This window comes from Columba livia, chromosome 2 (assembly GCF_036013475.1).
Source record: "Columba livia isolate bColLiv1 breed racing homer chromosome 2, bColLiv1.pat.W.v2, whole genome shotgun sequence".
Taxonomy (NCBI): Eukaryota; Metazoa; Chordata; class Aves; order Columbiformes; family Columbidae; genus Columba; species Columba livia.
This window is the reverse complement of record NC_088603.1, coordinates 24,806,605-24,824,929: the sequence shown is the minus strand read 5'-3', so window position 1 is coordinate 24,824,929 and position 18,325 is coordinate 24,806,605. Positions and strand designations below refer to the sequence as shown.

The window sequence follows — 18,325 nt, the reverse complement described above, 5'->3', positions numbered from 1 at the left end:
GAATACTGCTTCATGACTGTTAAGGAAGCAGCTTCTTTTGGAATACTGCTTCATCTCCACTCATGCAGATGAGACAGTAGATGCCTATTTTCTTTTTGTTCCTGGAAACATCAGTAGGGTGATACTACCAGTGGTTGGATCTGTTCTAGTGCAGCAAATCTACACATTTCTTAAAGTATTGTAACAAAAGAATAAATAGTGAAAACATGTTCTCCAAGTCATGTGTCGGAGGGTCATGTTCATCGCTTGCAGTGTCTCTGTCCAGTAATCTGTAAAATGAGGCTTCCATGCTGGATGAAACCTTGAGATTTTATTGAAACAACTACTAATGCTTTGCCATAATTTCCTCAAACTGCCTTCCTATTTAAGGACAGATTATTTACTTCCACAGTGATTCTGAATGGCTGGGTTACTTTGGCAATACCTGGGTACTGGAAGACCCACTCAGGATTATAGCAGTCATAACAGTTACAAAATCCATCATAGAGGTAACCTGAAGTTACTGAAATACTTCTAGAATTTTCAGATGGATTACTTTGTTCATCCTTAAGTAATTTACTAAGCAAGACATGTGTGTCTGTGTACACAAACTGAGAGGACTGAGGCTGAGGCACAGAGGAAACTCAAAGACCAGGTCAACTTTCAGCTTTAATCATCTCCTGGATTACTTAAAGTATTTGTAAAATGGAAACTAATTGAAGATCTCAAAGCAGGCAGATAAAATACAAGTTGTTTTCTAACTTTTTAAATGGCAAAACAAATTACAACAATTTTATTTTCAGCTGCTAAAATGACTGAGGTTAGCGGTTTAGATGATCTACAGCCAGCCACAGCCAGCCTTAGAACACATTTCTTATTCAGCCTCAGAAACATTCCCACATATTAAGATGTCAGAGATCGTTGTTGTTTATGCACTGGTTGCTTTCCATTACAATCAAACACTTGGCCACACTAATGGAAAAGAGACTAATGCCACCTTTTTCAGACAAGTTTTCCTGGTAAACTGTGATTGACTCTCTGCAGCAGAGGACTGTGCCCTACCAAATCACAGCATGAAAATTAGTTATTTAAGTCTGTATGCAAACATGAAATCCAATGACCTTTTGTTTCTACTCTTAACATTCTTCCCAACTTTACAGGCATTTAACGTACCCAGCTTTTTTTGAACTACAGTAACTATCTATTACTGATACTTTCTGTTCAAGTTCCATTCTTTTACACTTACATCTCACTTTACAGCATCAAAGCCTTGTGTAAGTGGATTTCATATCCTCACCACCAGTGCTCTCCGTACTTCTCAATTTATCACACTTACTGTTTGCAGTTATCGGTCTTAAAACTCACAAAGATATATAAAGCCCAGGAGTTACTTAACCCCATATCATCTATATTTAAATGTAATTATTTCACAAATCTTAAGAAATAATAGAATTCGTTCAGATTTGGCAAGACATTTCATGTTCTCTCCTGCATTCTTCTGCTAAGGAAAGAAAAAGACTAAGCCATCTTAGATGTATTATTAAAGCAATAACCTCCATTCTTCCTCCAAATAAGTCAGTCAGAAGAGCCTTTCAGTCCCGTACACCGAGGAAGTTCTCTCTAGGGCTTAACAACAATTTCAGGCCAACAGGGAGGGGAGCATGGCTGGCTGAGCATCTGTGGAAGGGGACAATGCAGCCTTGCCGTAGCCAGAAAATTTTTGTGCACAGAATGGCATGAAGGAAATCAGGGTTTTAAGAAGCAAAAGAGAACCTGGTATCCATGACCAAACAGCTCCAATGACCCTAATGGCACGAGCAAACAGTTTAACTCCAGCCCAGCCCACAGGTCAGAGCACTTTGTACAGAGCATGCTTTAGATACTGGCACCCTAGTATGATCCTAGAAGTGACATGTTTTGCTGCTCTAACAATTCCACACTTTACCAACAAAAAGTCCAGTTATTCAGTTTTGGGGTATGTCAGCCAAGCTTTAGTCGTCCAATTAGATTATGCTTTCTATTGCTGTAATTTCTAAATCAGCAAATAAGGAACAGTAAAACAAACAGGCAAAAAATCCTTCTACCAAATCCATGAAGGATATGGGGTGGTACAAAGAGAGTGCAGAACATAGTACATGTGCAGAAGAGGGCTTTTTCCTTTGGAGTGTTCTCAGACTTCCACAGTGTACAAGAATTAAGGAGCTCAGGACTTTGCATTAATAGGCCCTAGAAAGAGTAAATAATTGCCAACAAGAACAGTAATTACTCCGACTTGCAAATTCACATACTTCACAGATGTGGAAACGACCTGAGAGAATAAAGACCATATCAGGCAGAAATGGTGAAAATACTGAGTGACCATTTTCTGTCTTGGGGCATCTTTTCTCCTGTCCCAGTTCTGCATTTGTATAAATATTATGTATTCATAGCTGACAACATCCATTGCCTGGGATGGAGAAAATAAAAGCAATGCCTGTATAAAAATTAGATTTAATGAAGTGCCTACTGTGGATTTATTTCCTGATGTTCTTCTGGAGTAATAAACCCCCATCCCTTAAAACACTTGGAAGTCAAACAGAAAAAAGAAACCAGGAAATTTCTTGGCTGCCATCTACTGTTCAAAACTTTTCTGTATCACACAGAAGAATAAAAACAAGAACAAACCCAAAGACCACTTACTGTCATCTCCAGGTTTTCTCCTCCTCTTTACTATTCTTGGCTAAAACACAATGTCTTTGAACTGCTGTTAAACCCCACTATATTTCTGTAAGGATTCTGTGTATATGCTCACCTTTTAATGAGTAGCAAGAATGAAAAACACAAAAGCTTGTAAACATGACACACTGATTTAAGGAAGAAAACTGTAGTATTCTTGGTATTTCAGTGAAAAACTGTACTTGTTAAAGAAGTTCTACTAATTCACAGACAGTAATGTAGAGAGATTTCACCATAGAGCAATAAGACAGCAGTAGGACAGAGACCAAAAAGCAATGTCCAAGAAAGCTGCCTGCCTTCCTCTTTCTTGAGGTTTTGTGTTACTATCAGGATAAGTCCCACAAAGTATTTGTTCATCTCTCTTATTTTGAGACCTGTCTAGATCTCTCTGTCCTTTTCAACTTCCCTGCCCCATCTCCTGCCTCTTTGCTGCCCCAAAGAAGCCACTATTATCTTGCAGATTTTACTAATATGACAGGCTGGAATTAAAATAGGATCACAGAATCACAGAATGTTAGGGATCGGAAGGGACCTCAAAAGATCATCCAGTCCAATCCCCTTGCCAGAGCAGGAACACCTAGATGAGGTTACACAGGGAGACGTCCAGGCGGGTTCTGAATGTCTCCAGAGTAGGAGACTCCACAAATCCCCCTGGGCAGCCTGTTCCAGTGTTCTGTCACCCTCACTGAGAAGAAGTTTCTTCTCATATTTAAGTGGAACCTCCTGTGTTCCAGTTTGTACCCATTGCCCCTTGTCCTATCATTGGTTGTCACCAAGAAGAGCCTGGCTCCATCCTTCTGACACTCAACCTTTACATATTTATAAACGTTAATCAGGTCACCCCTCAGTCTCCTCCAAGCTAAAGACACCCAGCTCCTTCAGCCTTTCCTCATAAGGGAGATGCTCAACTCCCTTAATCATCTTTGTTGCTCTGCGCTGGACTCTCTCCAGCAGTTTCCTGTCCTTCTTGAACTGAGGGGCCCAGAACTGGACACAATATTCCAGGTGTGGTCCCACCAGGGTAGAGCAGAGAGGGAGGAGAACCTGTCTTGACCTACTAACCACCCCCCTTCTAATACACCCAGGATGCCATTGGCCTTCCTGGCCACAAGGGCACAGTGCTGGCTCATGGTCATCCTGCTGTCCACCAGGACCCCAGGTCCCTTTCCCCTCTACTGCTTTCCAACAGGTCGTTCCCCAACTTATACTGGAACCTGGGGTTGTTCCCACCCAGATGTAAGACTCTACACTTGCCCTTGTTATATTTCATTAAATTTTTCCCTGCCCAACCCTCCAGCCTGTCCAGGTCTCGCTGGATGGCGGCACAGCCTTCTGGCATGTCAGCCACTCCTCCCAGCTTGTTGTCACCTGCAAACTTGCTGATAGTACACTCTATTCCCTCATCCAAGTCACTGATGAATATAATGAATAGTACTGGTCCCAGTGCCGACACTTAAGGGACTCCACTAGATACAGGCCTCCAACTAGACTCTGCCCCACTGACCACAACTCTCTGACTTCTCTCCTTCAGCCAGTTCACAGACCACCTCACTACCCAATCATCCAGTCCACACTACCTCAGTTAACAGCAAGGATGCTGTGGGACACTGTGTCAAATGCTTTACTGAAATCAAGATAGACCATTTGCTTTGCCATCATCTATCCACCTCGTTATGTCCTCATAAAAGGCGATGAGGTTGGTCAAGCACGACTTCCCCTCGGTGAAGCCATGTTGCCTGCCCCTAATGACCCTCTTATCTTTGACATGCCTTGAGATGGCACCAAGGATAAGTTGTTCCATCACCTTTCCAGAGATGGAGGTAAGGCTGACCAGTCTATAGTTACCTGGGTCCTCCTTGTTGCCCTTTTTGAAGACTGGAGTGGCATTTGCTTTCCTCCAGTCCTCAGGCACCTCTCCCGTTTCCCATGACTTAGCAAAGATGATGGAGAGTGGTCCTGCAATTACTTCAGCCAGCTCCCTCAGCACCCACAGCTACATCCCATCTAGACCTATGGATTTATGGATGTCCGGATTGCTTAACTGGTCCTTAACCCAGTCCTCATCAACCAAGGTAAACTTCTCCGTTGTCCTGAAATGGTGCCAGCTTGACACAGTTTATGACAAAAGCTGGAGGGACTATCATCTGCAATAAAGGAGATCCAGTTTACTGAGAGATCTTGGGCCTGTGAGAAATTGGATTCCTGGGTCAACTCTGTCACTCCCAGACTTTAGTCATACAGTTATAAACTGAAGACTCATCCTAGTAAAATATACTGGGAGCCAATTAAGTGCTTCATCTGAACACATCTAGTGACCTTCTCTTTGCTGTCTAGTCCAAACCCCTCACAGCAGGTCCAACAAGTTCAGGCTGCTCAGGTCCTGTCTGGTCAGGTTTTAAACAGGATGGAGATGTCAAAACTCTCTGGACAGGCAGTTCCGGTATTTCACATTTTCATCAGCCAATGTATCTCCTACTCGCCTGCTCGGTATGTTTAAAAAACGGTGTTTCTAAGATTCCGACTCAAAAGTTCACATTACTATACATATTCTATAAATACAGATGCATACATATATAGCATAATGAAGCTGACCACACACTTACAGTCTCTAGAGAACAAACTACTCCCTCTTACACAAAGGTATCAGATGGTGAAACAGCTTTTCAAGAATGGTCGTAGAATATGACAATTTCAAGTACAATGCACATTAAAAAATTGAACCTTTGTAGAAAGGTACTAACAGATGATCTAGTAGTAATTTCACCTTTCACAAAGTCTTTTCTCTACTGTTTAGTTTCCTTTAGCATTCCACAAAGTTCAGAGTGGTCTGCAGAAAAGTAAAACTGATCAGAAATCAACCTACCAGCAATCTGAAAGGTACAAGACTCTGGCTGAGGAATGCAAGGAGGTCAGGGCTCATACTGTAATAAACAGGAGAAAATGCAGAGGGAACCAAAAGAGAGCAGATAAATTAAAAGAAAAACAGCCACCCTGAGCACAATAAAAAATCTGCAGCTGGAAAAAAGTGCATTGTGGTTCAAGTACTGTGTAACAGGTCATTTTGAAGCTTGTGGGCAGGAGTGTAATTGTCTGTGTCCTGTATTTCCAGGAAGACAATTTGAATGAACTTGACCTACCTGGTTTGAAATGGGGTAAAGAGTGGACTCCAGGCCACGTATCTTCATTTGGTGTTCCAAGTACCTGTGCATAAAATTAAAAAAAAAAAAAAAAGAAAGAAATAAAAAAGAGAAAAAAGAAAAAACCACATATTGCTTTAATAGAAACAACATAGCATTGCATAAAGCCACTCCTCCAAAGAGCTCAATGTTCCTTACAATCTAAACTTTAAATAGGCTTAATTATTGGGGGAAGTGAGGGAGGAAGAAATTACAAAAAGTTAGATGATTACCAGTGGAATCAGTAAAGCACATAATGGTGCTGTGTTCCTGTCAGGTTGCCTATTTAACCAATATATGTTAAAGCTACTTTCCAATGACAAGTGTCAAGCTACCTGCATATCTCAGAACACTGATATTACACAGGCTAGATATTTTACCTCAGAAATAATTTAAATCCCTGTAAATTTGAATAAGCTGAGCAGATACCAAATAGATGCTAGGACAGAAGATTTGCACAGATACTGAAGCAGATGACCAAGGGCCTGGCATGAACAAGAATGCACAGTAAATAATTGTCATTTTAAGTGGATGTAATATACATAAAAATAGCACATTTTTAGGAAATACAAATTCTATTGACCTATGCATTATGCTTTGTTCCTTTTCATTTCAATTGTCCTCCTTCTTGTAGTGTGATTCAGACTTTCAGCAGCAAAGTATTTAACACTTCTCATGTGCATCTTCCAACCTCTGCACATATGAAAATGTCACCCCTGTGTCTTTTGCACAAATAATAAATAAATTGAGAGAACTGCTGTCATTAGTTCTCCCAAACCTGTTCTTGCTTCATGAGATGTAACTGTTAAAACTTGATGTAAGTGGACCTGAGAGGAACACCTAACGCAGCGGCTCAACACATGCACTCTGAATGAGTTGTGGAATTTGATATTTCACTAGCAGGATCTTCCTTGTTACAAATTTACACCCAATTTCTAACATGAATGAAAATGCTAGGGACTGTTTTCAATATCTGCTATAAGCTCAGGCCATGGAGTAAAAGGCTAATATTCTAATGTGAAAACATTTCACACTAGCTGGTGCTTGTTTTGCATTGTCATAAATGTACAAAATCCCCTGCTCCTACCTGCACTGCATATCTGAATAAATTCTTTCAGATCAGCATATCTAGAGTCACTGTGATATTCTGTGGTCACTCACACAAGCAGAAAACAAGCACAAAGTTAGTGTGAAAATCCTTGGTCCAAGTATGTGAAAGTTTGTGACACCCCAGGGCAGGCTGCAAAACATCTACTCCCAGTCATTTGGAGCCAAAGAATTTTTTCTTTTAATTGTGTCTGCTGCAATATACATATACATCAGGAGCATCCAAGGAAGGACTGCTCTAGAATATGTGTTGTACTTCTTAAACCGTGTAAACTATGCTCATGTCAATAAATTCAAGCTTAGAAAAAAAATCTTAGAAGCAAGACTGGGAAGCTAAACCACAAAACATTTCTCTTGGACTCTGCCAGAAATTTATTTCATGAAATTTAGAAACTGGCTTAAAAACTTGAGGCAAAAGAAAGTGACCTCTTAGATAGATACAATTCGTACCTCACAGGTGTGATTTACGACTCTAGGGACTCAAATATATTAAGCAATTTACAATACTAATGTATTTCTAATGTAAGAATATTAATGCAAAGACCATCTTTCTCCACTATCAAATACAATAAGCAAATAGTCCAATTTATTTGTGGTGTGACCAGGAGAGGGAGATGAAAGCAGAGCATGAAGGTGTCAGAGAAACAAAAATGACAGTATCATTTCAATTAGACAGTATTCATTCATGTGGTTATTTGGATATGCAAGTTCATTGATTTTATTTGTAAATATTATTTGTAGGACACTGCTTTCAGTCCTCATGAAACACACCTTAATCAGCATTTGAATAAGATCAAACCTCACCCTGCAACCCTCAATCATCACAACAGCCATATTCATTTCCTTATTGCTATTAGCGAGAGAAGAGTTCTCTGATTAAACACAGAAGTCAGGAGACACTGTTGACACTATGCCATGATTAAATCAATTTGCAAATAACTTTCACCTGGTTTGTGTATTAATCAAACTCCTGGTGCCAAGCGCCCTCCAGACCAGGAGAGGGAGCCCGTGGATTAAAAACACAGATTCTTGCATCAGTTTAAATCAAGAAACACAGCCCTCAGTTTTGCAACTTAGAAAATCAAAGGAATATTCTCTCATGAAATGTAATGAATATAAGAAAATTAGCCACATCCTTCTAAATATATGTTCTTAATTGTATATTATTTTAGATGAGACATTTTCAGCTAAGGGACTGTACAGATAAATGTTAAAACCAGATAACAAAATCTAAAACTTCCAGTGAAAGGTAGAATATTTATCAGAGCAGTTTAATATAGAACTTGGATTATTCTGATTTTCAAGGTACCATCAGGTCCAGTAACAGAGGGCTTCATGGGAGACCACTTTTAATGAATCTTACGTGACTCACTTTATTTTTGGTTGTTTTACTGGTTTTCCAATCCAGTTCTAATATTCTAGCACATCTGCTGTTACACTGCTTAAAAGCCAGCTATGAACAAATTCTGTGCACTGGAGTACTCAAACCGCCTCCACTACTTACACTTTCTGTCAAGGGTAGCAGTTAGGGTCATTTTCTGTCACCTAAATACCTACCATTTTCAAGGTAGGGGCCACTTCGTAGTTCAGGGAAGGATCCAGACAATGTACTTTAATGCATTGTACAAACAGTATAAAGATCATCCTTCTTCCATATGACTTTCAACATGCCCAACACAGAAATTCACAATATGGGACTATCGACCAGCAAACAAGAAGAAGACAGCAGTGGAACAGCTGTAGGTTTGGATAGGATGGAACAGTCACTGCCCACAGGTATGTCAAAATAAAGAGATTTGTAAGCATCGTTTTGCAAGAGATGCTTTTAAGCAGCAATCAATTCTGTTTTGATGATGGGATTAGGCAACCCAAAGCAAGGAGTTTTGAAACATACTATGAACAAAGCAAAGTGGAGGTCACATATAACACCACAGTGGTGAAGCCCTGTTTTGGGGCTTACAAAAGGGAATTAAGGGACTAATATGGAAAAGAAAAGCAGGGGAGGAAGGGGGAACCCAAGAGTCTTCTGTTCTACTCCAAAACGCTGCCTGTTAGCAGGTAAGGCTGATTATCCATACCAAACCACTGGCACCACCTTGGCATCTAACTGAGTACATGAGGGAGCTGGCTGTAGCAAACCAGTAGTTACCCAGCCAGTGCTGGAGATCAAGTCTAACCTTACAGCAACCAGTGGCAGTGGAAGATATAGGAGATACAGCAGCTGGGGACAACAACTGAACAACAGGAGCTGTTATTTCATGGGTGACCTCCTAGCCCTACACTATCCTTTCCTGGCCCACCACTTCTCATCCCAACCACACTGCCGAGAGTTCTGACTCTTCTATAGTTTAACAGTTTTTCTTTCCCTTTCGTGTTCCAAAAACACGAAAATAACCACTCCTGCCAGAGCAGTCAAGCCCCAACTTGATACCGTTGCTTATGTTTACCACTGATAATTATTTGAAAAAATAAGACTAACTTGTTTGCTTTCTCTACTGATAATTTTCTTCTCAGTGAAGTAAACATTCAACTTGCATGGTTTTATATCCTATGTTTTTAATTGAATTACTAACACAAGAATAATCTACAGTTCTCAAATTTTGAATGGATTTAATGTTTTCCAGGGACCAGGATGGCTGGGGCTTCTGCAAAGCAAACTCCAAACCCTACTGGGGTTTTGCTGTTCCACCCTTCATACAGTTGTAACATAAAACACTCTGGGCTCTTTTAGTCCCTAACTAACGAGATAAAATGACCTTCTAATTTGAAACTCGCTGTTCAAAATCAGTATAAGATTCTAATCTACTTTGTAGGGTGAGAAATCTATTTATAGGAAAATAATAGATTTACATCAGGGTACTGAGGGCCAAATACCCTTACTGTCAGTAGACATTGTTACAATTTGGCAGAAAGTTACAAAACCAGAACCTGTTGTTCAAGCTTCCACATAAAAATATTGCCCAGGAAATACAACACTAATGCATTAAGGTCTATTGCACTGACTTAAATTTTTAATACAAAAAAAAAGAAGTTGTTTGCTTTCTGTGTCTGATTTTACAAAGACTCATCATTCCCCTAATTAACATGCTCCCTGGTGTCCAAGGGAGTCATTATTTTATGGTGAGCATTATGCCACTCTATCAACAGAACTAGTCATATTGTCCTGTATTCTGCTTTGAATGCAAAAGCATTCCCTACTACTGCCACGTAATGAGGTCATTCTGGGTAACAATTTGTCCAGAGAGATCACCTCAATCTCTTGAGAGGACCAGCGATGCAAATCTTTCCCACCAGCTCCTTCCCAAATGCTCACACAATTAATAAAGAACAAGCATTTCCATTTCCACTACAACTTTTGAATATGCAAACCCATATATTACTGAAATAATGCTTTAAAATCTGACAGTCCTCAAGAAAGGCAATGGTTTGGACTTCAACATGAAAAAGACTGTGCAGCCAGTGGTATTATTGGGGGTTCTGTAGTAACAGAGCAGTATGACAAGACCAGCATGCAAATGAGCTGCCTTTCCTTAGACAACATTATGGAAATCAGGCTGAGCAATTTTCTGAATTTTCAAGTTTCTTCACATTAGGCCAACTTGACTAAACAAAGTTTAGTAAAAAAATGTCAGGAGAGTGTTTTTTTTTCTTTTGATAAAAAGGGGATTTTGTTGAAAAAGGCCATAGAATTTTAACTAGAAGTTACAAGCTGTATGTAGAAAAGTTTTCTTATTTCATTTTACTTTTCAAGGATCATCATGATTTCTTTCTGCTCTTCCTGTTTCCTGGGTAAAACATACTGCGTTTAGTCAGTCCTTAGCTATGATGTACCACGGGAGAAAACAGCTGAGGAACTGAACTTAATAAAAAGAGGAAGAGGAAAAAGTACTGCAGAGCCATTTCCAAATCAGTAATCTCTCTCTTCTGAGTGAGATATGGAAGTTTCAAATGTTCTGTTTTCCAACAAATATTTGCTATATTCTCCCAAAACATGTATTTCTAATGAAACTTTCAACTTAGCCAAAAACCTAGGAGTCCTCTTCCTTAGAGGAAAGTGTGTTGCTGCTTTAGATTTGGCTCTTGAGAAGCAGTGCAAGTTCCAGAGTTGCGCTATGGCAGCTCCATCTCTCCCAGGGCCACCTCTAAACAGGGAATGTCCCATCTGGTATGGAAGAAGAGAAGCTTACGTGGTTGTTCTCCTTTGCTGTCTGTCCTGGTGCTAAGCCATCTACCCAGGTGACCCAATTATTGCTGCACTCCCCTCTGGAGGATTAACTGTTGGGTACATCTTAATCCCATCTTCCACAACCAAGGAAAGTGCTGTATTAGCACCTGATAATGTCAGTGAGCACAAAACATGTGTAGTAGTGAAGACTTAAAGTAGGAACTTCGTCCTTCATCTTAGCATTTGGTCTTCAAAAAAATCAGCAACTATTTGTGTATTATGCATGCTGACTCAGAGTCTGCTAAGTGACAACTGCAGTGAGGCTTCCTGCGATTCTCTGCTGGGCACGATGGATGACAGCTGAGTGTCAAGTTGAATATCCAAAAGATAGCGACAGAAATGAAATTGCCTCAATACCAGTAGTTTCTTCACATCAGGAGCTTAGCAGTTCAGTTTCCATAGGGACAATAAACCTATCAGTTTGTGTAATGCACTTACGCATTTGTTAGATAGAGGCCGAACACATTTTAACTTTGGGAAGGTTGTGGGTGTTCCACGATTATGAGCTGCATTGAAAAAGTCACCTCATTATTTGCTGAGATGGCAAAAATATATTTATTTGTATTAACAAAAAATAAAGACCGTATGCCTATTCATTGTCTTTGAGATTTAAATTATTGAAGCCTTGCTTCATTAAATGAATGTTAAAAATGATATAGTTCCTAAACCAAGAATCCACATCAATTCAAATGTAAACCAACTGAAATAAGACTATGTGACCAAGCCAGTTGCATCCTATGTGGAAAACACTAAAGGCCTTGTTCAGCACCTGAAAACTGTACAGTTAAAATGTTTTTTCTTAGAAAACTCTTTCTGTATTTTTTTCAGCCAGCTGTCATCAAAACAACCCTTCATTATTCCCATACAGACAAGAAAGAAAATACCAGCCAAAGAGAGATGCAACATATTAAGCACACAGAAAATGAAGTGATATAACTTGTATGATTCCTCTTCAGAACAAAAGTGTTAAACAAGAGCCCCAAGCTCTTTACAGGCAAAAATCAGACATGCAAATTCTTATGTATAGAACAGGTTGTATTTTTTGCTTCCTTATGTCCCTGTAAATGCTATCAAAGTCATTAAAAAAGGCAGCAAAACTTGCTGTGATGACACAGGTAGAAGGAAGAAGAAATTCACCGCAACCATTTCATATGCACAAAGGCAAAGTGTAACAGAAAATGTTTAATGTGGCCTGCATTCATTCAGGTCATTAAATCAGAATTACGGATTTAAGAGAAAACAAGGCTGGTTAGAAAACAAGCTTATTGGAGTATTTCTTTTGCAAGTTATTTTGTGAATGATATAAGCATTGTCAACAACAACAACAAATTTTAAAAAACAAGGTAAGAAATTCTTTCAAGAGATCTAAGTCTCTGCTACACAGATAATGAGTACAGGACACAACAGCAACATAAAACAGAGAAGGCACCTCCTCACCAATCCGATAAACTTGTTTCTGCTGTAGGTGAAGTAATGCTGTTCTGTGAAAAAACAGAAGTTACTGAGGCTTATTCTCTGATGTGAAAAAAAGAACCAGTAAGAACAGAATGAGGTTCGCCTACAGCAAAAAGGCCAACTCTTTCAGCCTTCAAGTGGAATACCATCATTCCATTGTAGGTGAGTAATAAAAACACTTCCTTTGAGCATAAGGAGTGATTTATGATGAAGCTGGCTTCTAAAACATTTAGGTAATGTGCCAGCGTGGATGAGGGAAGCAAAACATGAAATTAGTATCAACATTCCCACAAAATTTTAACAACACACATTAATTAAAGAAAATCAAGTTCAACTAATATTTGTGCTTTAGCTCTGTTGAGGATGAAAAATGAGGTACCTGAAACACTAAAGGACCCAACCATTCTTAATGTCCTTTCCCCATAGAAGCAAAATACAAAGATGTCTTGCCAGGAAACCTTTTTAATACGTGATTTTTCCAACCTCACTTTGTGTATATAAATGATATTTGAGCAGCTGCCTGATAGAAAAGTTCCATTTATCCCAACACTGTTTCCATGCAGTTTGCAGCTCAAGTAAACAAACTCATCATTCTCTTCATACCCATGGTAACCACAGCTACCTTTTTGCGGGACCCTGGCAGAGATACTTCTGCAACTGTGCTAACACAAGGAAGACGACGGGGACCGGAGGCTTCATAACCACACTTGTCCGCCTTTGCAGAGCTGGCTCTGCCTACTCGCTCTGCACGAGCTGGGTGCAACAGCTGGGAAGAGGAGGAGGAGGAGGGACAGAGCAGGCATCACCACAGACCCAGCGCTGTAGACCACCAGGACAGGATTAAATGAAATCCCTAGCCTGACAACAAAGCACTATCAAGGTTTGCTATGCCCGTTTCCTTAACTGCTCAGCCAGAGGAGAGGGTTTTTTATTCCAAAAAGAACCTACTGAATACCTACTACACATGAAATCACAGAAACAGCTCTCAGTAAGATGACTTCTAAAAACTAAATCTGCCCATAACCCAATCTAAATTGGAGAGAGAGGAAAAACAGAGTTATTTAAATTTCACAATGAGAAAAAAGCAAGTGTGAAACAACTTTTTCTGGGCTGTAGCATCCTCCTTCTGCAGGTAATCACATCTCATCATAACGCCCTATTACAGTAACTTACAACTTCCATAAAGGTTCAGGTAGTGGAATAAACTGTGTTTTTATTTAGTGATTCTTACTAAAATACTTCTGTGAATGAGACAAATGATAAAAACGATAAGAAAAGAGGACTTGGCAAATTTATTTTGAAAACCAAGGGGCTTATGCTGGAGGAAGAAGATCTGAAATTAGCAGCAAAAGGAAAAAAGAAAAACTTCTGACAGAGGCTGCACTTTCCCTCAAACCAGTGCCACAATGCAGCAGTTTAGCCAAATTACAAGTTAATTAAAAAGTGTAGCACATGCAAAAGGAGACACTGTTTAGTTCCAAAGTGAAAAGAGTGCTCCTCTGTGAGGATGCTCCATGCTGAAGCAGCAGTACTGAGAACTTGTCCCTCCTGCTTTCCCAGCCACCTGTGCTGAGAAGCCTCCTTCTGTCTGCAAACATTCCTATCATCAGAATAAAAAAAAATTCCGACATTAAACTAGACTTAGTGTCTCTGATATCTGCTTTGGACCTGCAGAAACTATAAAACATCTCAACTGAATGAAACTGATCCTTAGCAAGAAGAGACTTTGAAAGTTTTTGCAGACCTGAAAGCTGTGGATTAGGAAAAGACTGGGAAGAAAACTCACGCAGAAGACTACAGCTGACCTCAACAAGGCAAGTTTGCTCTTCTGACACTGACAGAGCTTGTGAGCTCTCAAATGAAGTTGCAGAGGGAGAATGATTTCACCAAGGAAGATCTCAGTGTTAATACATACGAAGAAGCAGCTGCTGCTGATTTCTGTGCTGGAAGGTCTCTTCCTTAGCATTTGGGAACAAACAGAATGGTTTTCTTCACTGCTGAGCAGAAGGAACACGGCAATTTTCTGTCAGAAGGACCCCCTGGCTCACAAACCATGCTTGTTTACATATCCTTTAAAATCTCCTCTGATTTACTCTGTACAGAAAGGCATATACTCTGCATTTCAGATTCCCTATCCTGTTTGAGTTGTAAAGCCTTTGGAATAACCCACCCAAACAGACAGCCCTCTCCTAAATACACTCTTTAAAGATTTGTTTCAAGTTTTTTTACTTACTTTTTTCTTTAAACCAAAAAAAGGTGGTGGGGGGGGAGGCCAAAAGCCTGTGGGAGGCTTTTATGAAATGTACTTCCACAAACCCTGCTGTGCTGGCTCAGCAGCTGGCTCATTTGAATTCCAGGTATGCACTACACAGGGTTTTTTGGAAACGCTGGCTTATCGGAAAAGCAATGTTGCTTTTGGATCATAAAGCTGGCTTTATGGTCTTTTTGAAGACCATAAACCTGGCTTAGTTAACACACATGAATTCCTACTGAGTGTCACAGTGTCCAATCCCATTGGCATGGGGAAAGCTACACCATTGCATCGGGACACTTAAGGGCTTTAAAGCTGCCATTCAGACAGAGAGCTTATTTAAATAATTAACTGACCCAATTTATGCATCTTCCTTTGAATCATCATAAAAATAGCCAGGAAAACATTTTTATTTAAAATAAAATTATGTTTCTTCACTGTACCATCATTTAACTATAACTATTTGAATAAACCAGCATATGTAGGATCACATCCCTCCCCAGCAAGAATCATCACTGCACCGGGATCTGACACAATGGCGTTTATAGAAACCAATCCACACTTTCCCAGAGCAAAACCCCACTCCAAAGCAGTGAAGCAAACTGTACTTCCCAGATACTGGAAACCCTTTGTCTCTGACCTGGTGCCCACTCACACACATGGGAGGAACAAGTGTGTCATGTTATGACAGCTTCCCAGGACTCACCATCCCTTGTGCACAAGGAACAGCATTCGCACAGCACAATAGAAGCCCATGACTGCTCCCTGCATGACAGAAATACATTTGCAGTAGAGAGGAAAACTGCTATACTAAGGCAGATGGAATATTATGGCTGGGCTAACTGAGCTGCTGAGCTCACTATCTGAAAAAAAAAAAAAAAAGAAAAAAGTTAATATAATGCAAATTCTTTGTCTCACCTAAAAGTCCTGGGGAGATAAAGTATACCGAGACCTATATATTGAGCCTGGTTCTCGGTTTCACAGAACAGCGTGATACCAGAATCTGAACAGATCATTCAGAGTTTGCCAACTCCTTATTTTGCCAACTGAGGTCTTGATCTTGTTATAATCTCAATTTTGAATAGATTCATGCAGCCACACGGAGCCCAGTGAAGCAGTGGGTATTTTGTCAAGGTTTTTCAAGCAACCGTTTGTTCAATTTGCAGAGAATGAAGGCAGCCAGTCATGCTGCCATTTGAAGAATGTGCAGGTCCAGGTGTTACAATATTTCTGAAACAGTGAGTGCATTAATAATGAGCTCCAGTTGTGTTGGGTACATGTGGTAGATATATCAGCACTCTTCCTGGATGTCTAAGTATCCTGCTGATTTCTATACTGAACCTTATCAGAATTCCCGAAGCAAATAATTTTAAAAATGTCTAACCTTATCACTAAAAATCTATTTCAAGTGATTCAGTTTCAAGTGTGCCTCCTACAAACTATGGCAGCATGATGCTTGGTATATTCATTCCAAACAGCAGTATTTTGCTGCTAAAAAAGCAAGAGTTTTATACTTCTATCCTTCTGAATCATAGGAACAGAACAGACAAGCAGAATGAATAATGAAAACCTCTAAGTATTACAGAAATATTTTTTTCCTAAAAACTGAGGAAATGTCAGCCTGCTTTTGATGGAGAGTCAATGGCTATAAAAGCAGAAGAGACATTTTAAGTGGGGTTGGGGCAGAATCCCAGGGAGATACTCATTCTCATCCAGAAGACAGTAAGATCAATGGGGAGGCTGTGGCTGAACAGAAACTGCATCCCACCGCAGTGTAGTGAGCTGGCACACCTCACCCCAGAGCACTTCAGAAGTTACTAGCGAATTATTTACTAGAGCATCTACCCATTCTCCTGACACTTTCTTCATCCATTTCCTTGCAAGTCCAGTAAGAGGGATGGGTTCATTTTCCCGACATCACAAGGTACATGCCCAAATGCAGAGATCAGAAGTGGGTTTTGAAAGAGTGCCAGATTTTAAGACACTCGGATTTTCTGAAAATTGGAAACTGTGTAGTTTAACTATTTATTTCTCATTTAGCAGCTGTGGCTTAACAATCAGCTAGCAGGTGGTGTAAGACTTTTCATTTTGCTTATTTAAATGAAGGTGAAAGCAAGTGTCGCCCAATTGGAAGAGGCAGCTGCGCTCCCAGCTTCAGTGAACCCATTTGTTTGCTTTGACATTAGTGTACTCAGTAACTTTGCCTGTGACTTCTGAGCTCTCAAAAACACCAGGCAGGAGGGATTAGGGTGTACTCATCTCCTGTCTCCATTTAAACTTGCTTTAAGACATATGCAGGGCGGTTGCAGTTGTAGTCCTTGCTCTTTGCAGCCTCACTTTTGGGCAAAAAAGGTCTATATCCCTGGAGCTGCTGGAACTGTTCCTCTCTACTGACTGGAGCTGGGAGGACTGGGCAGGATTTGGAGAGCGTAACTGCCTGCAGCTCCAAAAGGAATTGAGGGGGCTTGCACTGAAACAATCAATGACAAAATGTGAATAAATGAAGGCAAATCCACAAAAGATTGGAGCTGCTTAGCACCTGCATATCATGGTCCACTGTTTTCTTCAGAAATGCAAACAAAATAAACAAACCAGAGGGGGAAATGGCTAAATAAATAAATAGGATATGCAAATACAGAAATGAAAATTTGCAAAGACACATGACAGAGAGCTTCAGTACAACTAGCATTTAATAATGATTGAAAGTAAGAGAAAGAATGGAGTTGCAGTTTCTTATCACCCACCCCCAATTAATTAAGGTCCACAGAAATGCATGGCCTGAAATACTGACAACACAAAGGCTGAAAAATTATGGAGGATCGGGTACAAGAACAGTAAAATGACTGCATTCATCCTTTAACATAAGCAATGTTGCTCTTGCAAGGAAAACCATAACATTTCAGAGGTAAATTTTAAAGATCTCACTGAATTAGTAGAAAGGGAGATGTTACAGCAATGAAACAAGGAAAACTAACTACACCACTTATCAGAGAGAAAAATCAACTTCTCAACAGTGTAGGCACAGCTGATCTCTTGGACTATGTGAAGAATGCAGATGAGCAGCACGATGTTATCATTAAGCTAGTTAAAAGGCTGCAAAAGCAACAAAACCATTAAAGTATCAGCAAGAATAACATAATATATAGCAAAAGTGGTAGGAATCTGCACTGAAAGCACATTTTGCTGAAAGTAAATGAAGCCCATAGAAGAGATTACTCTAGTAAGAAACAGGTGTTTCACTATCCTTAGTTTTCAGCTGCATTCACTGGTCTGATAAATTATTTTTTTAATGGAGTAGAGTACTGCACAGATTTTATGAAAAGCTCCATAAAACAAACAAAAGAGGATTTGTCCTGGCTACAGTTTTACCCTGCTTTGAACTGCTGAGTGGTTGATAAAGTGATAAGACGCAGTGAG

General features: G+C 39.9%; 1 protein-coding gene across 3 annotated transcripts in view; it reads right to left on the bottom strand.

Moving 5' to 3' along the window:
* CDK14 (cyclin dependent kinase 14) overlaps positions 1 to 18,325 on the bottom strand; it is a 319,525-nt gene that overhangs the window by 100,665 nt on the left and 200,535 nt on the right. For all 3 annotated transcript variants that reach the window (XM_013367818.3, XM_021290955.2, XM_021290954.2), the window contains one exon: positions 5,832 to 5,895. In XM_013367818.3, coding sequence (XP_013223272.1) covers positions 5,832 to 5,895 — 64 coding nt within the window. The remainder of the gene's footprint in view (positions 1 to 5,831; positions 5,896 to 18,325) is intronic.